At 36.8% G+C, this 6,563-nt stretch overlaps 1 protein-coding gene across 7 annotated transcripts in view; it reads right to left on the bottom strand.

The window, feature by feature from the left end:
- Window positions 1-6,563, bottom strand: part of CFAP54 (cilia and flagella associated protein 54) — a 221,250-nt gene that overhangs the window by 189,290 nt on the left and 25,397 nt on the right. For all 7 annotated transcript variants that reach the window (XM_019545081.1, XM_019545083.1, XM_019545088.1 and 4 more), the window contains exons 8-9: window positions 2,177-2,375; window positions 941-1,036 (exon numbers count right to left, since the gene is read on the bottom strand). In XM_019545081.1, the coding sequence (XP_019400626.1) occupies window positions 941-1,036; window positions 2,177-2,375 (295 nt within the window). The remainder of the gene's footprint in view (window positions 1-940; window positions 1,037-2,176; window positions 2,376-6,563) is intronic.

Here is a 6,563-nt window from a genome sequence, read left to right as displayed (position 1 = left end):
TGGATAGGCACCTGGCTGGGGTCTTATGACCCCTCCCACCCCCAGTGCCTCTTCCTGCCCATGGCAGGGGTCAGACTAGATGATCTGTCTAGGTTCCTTCTGACTCATTGATTCTACGATTCAGAAAATGACTTCAAAGTGCGTATACACACATGCAACCATAGTTCACCAAATCTCTCTCTCAACATATACAAAATACTACTTTTAAGAACATTGAATTTGCACTAAGGTGGGTAAACATTTTTCATTCTTGCATCTGCAAACACACATACAGTAAAGTAAGGAGTTTCTGCTCCCTTCCCCCTCAACAGCACTGAAACTGAAGCTAGGCAGAATGAAGTTTCGTGCACTACCTAAAATCCTAGACATGGTCTTTAGCTATACATTCAGAAGGGAGTAGTCCAGGGGTGCAAAATTATCAGTAAGCACCAAAGCACTACCTTGGTAGAAGGTGCTGGGTGTATTAGGTTAGTGTTTGGTTGCAGGTTTGTTTTTTGTTTTTTAAGGCTATATCATCCTGACCCCCACAAAAAAAGAGTAGTTGCGTAGAACCATTTGAGCACTTTGATCTATTTGCCTCCCGTAAACACATCTCATAAATACATCAGAATTTAGCTTAGTGTGTGTAAACATTTTAAGATTTCTGAAAGAGCATGCCATTTAAGTTCAAAATGGTAAGATTTTGTATTAGTATTATAATGCCTGCATATTTACAAGCTATTACTTCAGTAATGTTTGAAATAGCACTAGTATAAATTAAAATAGGATCTATATGCAATTATCAGATCCAAATGCCTTAGTGCTCCATATATATCTTACTAGGAGGCAGAAACTTGTGAACTCTGTATCAATGCAAGTACTTGTAATATGAATGGAAATCAGCATATATAGAATGCGTGTGATTGAGTCCAAAGCACTTTGAAAACTTAAACAAATTTACCTGCTAATATCAGTTGCAGAAGAGTTGAAGATGCATTTATTACACCAGAAGGGTCAATGTAAGTACTGTCTTGTGTACTGGTACTGCTGCCTCCACCTTTAATATAGATCATTGATCATTATACAATTTATTTCATCTGCTATTTTTTTATTTAAGTAAAAACAGTTATGTACAGTTTAAGTACAGTTTACCCTGAACATGTTATTTTGTTACTAAAACATCCTCCACTCTATGGCTTTAGTTCTGTCCTTGCTTATATACAACCCAGTTGTTCTAAATGAAGAGATACAGAATGTTAAGCAGTGCAGAATTTGGCCATTCACTTGTATTACTGAACATCTGTTTTATTTGATAAATATTCCTTCATAGATTCTCGACTCGTTTACACTTATGCAACTGGGATGTAAGGGTGTGACTAAGGACAGAAAATAGTCTATTCTTTCTACCCAAAGATGAAAATAAACTTTAAGCCATATCACGTCCTATCCAAGAATCAGGGACTCGGGTACTATTTTGAAATTTTATAGGCAGACATGTTATAATGACTCATTTAAAATTTGGCTGTTAAAGATCTAGCCTCATGACAAGTTTTTCATGCAAAATCCACAACACATCCCAAGAAGAATATGGAGCCATTGGTTACAGTCTTAATGCCATCTTTAGTGGATTTGTGCATGCTTTCTAAAACAGGATCATCAATAAAACATATTGTTTAACAGTGAAGTATATTTCTTCTCATGGGAAGCCTGTCTAAATGGACTCTGGATAGGGAATTAAGTTGTATTCAGGGGATGTAAGTCACTATGAGGTACACGACTACAATATAGCCCACTGACACCTAGTATTTCAGCTTATGTGTTAGATTACTGACCATAGTGCTTTCTACAACATTTATGTTGGAGTGACTGGACACAAGTAAGAACATATCCAGTAGCTCTAACCCTGGCTAATCACAAAGACCATTGTTGTGCTGTCCTGTGCAGAGAAGGTAGAAGCGTTATATGATGCATGTGGAGTTACTCCAGGTTTACACAAGTATAACAAAGAACAGAATTTCACTCAAAGTTTTATGTACTTAATGTCAGATTTTTTGAAGGCAAAAATTATTCTATTAAATTATTTTAGCATTGTTATCGTCACTGAAACATATACTTCTAAAGGTGATTTCTTTTATTTTGAAGAAGGAAGGAACATTTACGTTCAGGGATCTTTACAAACATATTTTTATGCCATTACCTGAAAGGATTTCCATGCCTGCAAAAAAAAGCTCTGAAATCACATCACGAATCTCAGGTTCCTCAGGGAGAGATGGTGCAGTGTGCAACAATCGCCTATTACTATCAGATAATGCTTCTATAATGGCAAGGAACTGAGCTGAAGTACCATCAAACATTTCTGTCAGCAGCCGTTCTGTAACAGTACGAGGCCATGGCAGCTAAACAAGAGATAAGTACTTGTTAAGTCTTCTAATATTTCTAATGAATTATAAAAAGAAACAGTTCTTGCAAAACAGCTCTCCATGATAAGTTAAGTAAAAGTTTAATAGAGGAAAGTATAGGCTATAATTAGGGACCTACCAAAATTCAATTTTGCAATTTTTGCGGATACCGTGATTTCAGGTGGGGCCTGCAAGAAAATGCAGGCTCCATGCTTTTGGCGAGCTCCCTGGAAAAAAAATTACTGAAAATAAAATGCTGGCTCCCTCTGGGAAGCCAAACAGTCCTTGTAGTCACAGCAGCCCATCGTGGGGGAGGGGAGAGAAGGTTGCCAGCATGGCAATATGACAGCCACCACCACCCCTCACTGTTGACTGGTTGAAAGGAACAGGGCTGCATGACAGATAGTCCTTGCAGCCAATCCAGCCAATCTGGCTAATATCCAGCCACTAGGGCCTGAATATTAGATGACCCCGCCTCCCAATAATTAGATTCTATATGTGAACAATATATACATAAGTTAGAATTTTCCAAGAATAGAATCAAATTATTGAAGATTTGCTTTGAATTTTTCTTCCTCTCACCACTACAGCAGGGAAAATAAATCTGGGGGAGTCAAGTGACTGCCCTCCCTCCTCCCCTCTTCCTGTCGGACCCTGTCCTTTTTGAGCACATGGAAGTAATGGGCAGAAGTGATCTTGAAACAAAAATAATTTACCATGTTGACAAATTACTACAGGTACCCATAAATTTAGTTCATTCAGAATTGAAGCATTTTATCTTTTTTTAAACTGATGCGAATTTTAGCAAAGGCAGTCCATGACACATTTTTAAGAAGCACTTCTGTATCTATTTATATATAGTACATATGATGCATCACGTTAGTCCAAAGCCAAAAGGCTCATGATACACCATACAGTTCACTGGGCTGGGCCCCAGCAGAGTCAACAAGTAGTTCAAACAATGGTAACCCCACAGCTCAACACTGCTTGGTATGTGTGTACTCCAAATGCTCCCCCATAAAGGAGCTATGGCTAATTAGCCCCTATTCATGACTGGAAACAGGTGTTCTTGTCACAAGTCCTGAGATCCTACAAAAATGTGTATACAGGTGAGGCACAGGGCAACCTGGTCTTGCTCCACCTCATGGAGGGCAGGGCCATACTAATCATATGCAACAGACAGAGAGGGGACAACACAGAGATTCTGGGTGAACTGTTTGGGACCCTGTTCGGTGATGTTCACCAGACATTTTAGGCTGATGAAGAAACAAGAATCATTGGAAATGGGTGAGAAAGGCACAGCTCTGCTGTGGGAGTGATGAGAAAGTCAAAATACATGCAATGTAGTGGCTCACCATAACTTGAAAAGAGTCTCCTCATGGTAGGTTCCCATCAGAATGTTTTGCCATAAGGACCATGTGTTTTATAGTCATGCTCAGTGTTGGCTGCATTTCATCAACTTCATAGGTGGTTTCCATTTACTGAGTACATATTGCTTTTGGCAGCAGTTTAATAATTGACAATGTATTTAATGAGTTTCCTTGTATGCAAATAGAAGACTAGGGACTTTTTTCCACCATGCTACTTACAGAAAAATAACATGTCTTCTGTTTCAGTAAATATGGTATTACAGAATTTTCTTCCTGCATTGGACCCACATCTCTTATTTTAACTTTCAAATTAGGCATTTTAATTCAGGCAAGCTTAGGTGTATAACTGATTGAAGAGAGAATGATTTGTGCCAGATCTAACAGAATTTAGGCTAGATGATAACAGGCTGGATTCCTTAAAAGTAAATTATATATGCACGTCTTTTCAGCCAGGCCAACTCATTAGTTTAGCTACTTATCCTTTCAAAAGAAAGGCAATCATTCTTACAGGGAGGGTGGTAATAAATAGCATATAGAAGCTCTGGGAAGGGTGCATATTGTTGACAGCTCCAAACAGAAGAAATATTTCTGTTAAATTCCTTATAATTATGTCCACAGGGTTAATATTTCCAAAGTACATTATCTTTAATTTAAAACACACCTTTTCATTACATTATTTCCCTAATCTTTCTTTCCACTGTTCATGGGAAATGACCAAAGTCCCAATCCTGCAATCAAATTCATGAAAATACAATCCTACATTGATGTATAGCCCTTGGAAATTTTAGTTCAAAATGCTAGTGCCATTTAAATAAGTACATAAATAACTTGAAGAGCAGGAGTGGAGGTAGAGCTCAACTTTGTAGTAATAACAGTATTTTAAAATGTACTATTTTCAAGGCAAATTACAAAGGAAAAAATTATACAAACTAAAGTAAAACTGATTTGCCAATGTTCATTTTCCAGTATAAATTCAGTGCAAAAATAATCTAAATCTATAAAAGCATTTTAAAAAAAATATAAAAACACAATACCTCTTCTTCCTAGGGCCAAGAAAATAGGCATAGCAAGTGGTGGAAACAAAAATCATATTGTAACATAGTTATATATATAAAAAAACAAAACAAAACAAAACACTTAATTACTAACAGTCAGTCATTTTTAAAGCCAGATATTCAATAATGCCAGGTACTGTACAGTTACGCAAAACCTTTCAGAGTTGCATTATTAACTCAACTATGCCCTGACTCTGATAGCAAGCCACCAGAGTCAAAACCCCAACTGGAGACCACACAGGCTTCATGAAAATCTGCTGGTTTATTAGGACTAGAAGGCCATGACTTAAAAGCACCTAACTTTTACTGAGCTCAATAGCCTTAGAAAATTTAGCTGGTAGACTTTACATATGCAATGTATACCTAACTGAAAACACTTAGGGTTAGGACCTTGTTTTGGGTAATATGGAATTTCAGATGAGTGAATTTTGGATCAGCTGTATTATGCCATCTACACTGTAGCTTAGGATTATAGTATTTGTAACTAAAATTACCAGGTATTTGACATTAAGGCTCTTCATATGCTTTAATACTAATGCATTATATATATCATTGACAATGTGATTTACAGGTTTGCTATTAAACAAACAACATCAAATGAATACTCCCATACATTCATAATGTTCTCTTAAGATCTGTATGCAATTTTAATAATGATTAATATTCATTACAGATCTTTTTCTATTAGTATAGAAGAAATAATGAGTTGTGTGTGTTATTAATGTTTAATAGAAGATTATTTAACACCAAAAAGAATTCATTTTAACTCTGAATTAATTTGGGGTTTTTACCCTATACGGTGCTTTTAGACCCAGATTATAGATTATTCCACAGTACTTTATGATGATGTGCTAACACATCTTAGCAACCATTCTCTCAGCTCTGTATGTTTGAATCTACTATTATAAATGTCAACAAAGATACAGGAGTTTTGCCCTTTCTCTTTTAAAAGATGCAATGAGATTTCTAACTTTGGCCTTGAAGGTCTTATTCAGATTGAAAGGACCGTTTTCTGTCATCCCATCTAAAGGTTGCTACTGTAACATTTAACCATGGTCTTTGATGATGTAGTGTTCGCCAAAAGCAAGAATTGCATTCATAAAATGAAAAATTACAGTTATGACAGTATAAGCTCTAACATAGGTTCAGAGCATAAAGCCCTCCATCAGAAGAGTCTGCGAAATGACTGCAATCTCTCTTACCATAGAAAGGGCTATGAGGTGCTAAAGGAACCCAATACATGGAAATATTGATAAGCAAGGAAACATATGGAGAGGGTGGCAGTTAGCACCACTCCTCAGTGGCTTCTAGTATCAGAGCTCCTACTGGGCTGTAGCAAGAAATAAATTTGCCTGAATCGCAGTTGACATCATAAGGTAAGCAGCAGAACTACCATCTGCTCTTCTTGAAGTAAATAATGACTGGAGTATAAGGGACTTTTCTGCTCCTCTTTGCACCAGCTACAGAGAATCTTGCCTTTAGGAAAGGTCTTGAATTCAATGACCTTTTGACATAAAAGCAAGAGTAACTGTCCAAGTTACAGGGAAGAATCATTATGAATATAACAGTATGAAAATAAATGTAGTTACTAAAGTTAATAAATTGGGTCTGGATGCTGTCCAAAGAAAGCAAGTATGCAAAAAAATAAATAAGTGTTTTTCTAAACCAATGTAGGGTTGTTGCTTGTAGTCGTGTTGATCTAAGGACATAGTTTCATAGTTTCTAGGGTCGGAAGGGACCTGAGCAGATCATCTAGTCCA

The sequence above is a fragment of the Crocodylus porosus genome, unplaced genomic scaffold (assembly GCF_001723895.1).
Source record: "Crocodylus porosus isolate Cpor-Errol unplaced genomic scaffold, CroPor_comp1, whole genome shotgun sequence".
NCBI lineage: Eukaryota > Metazoa > Chordata > Crocodylia > Crocodylidae > Crocodylus > Crocodylus porosus.
This window is presented reverse-complemented; position numbering and strand designations above follow the sequence as displayed.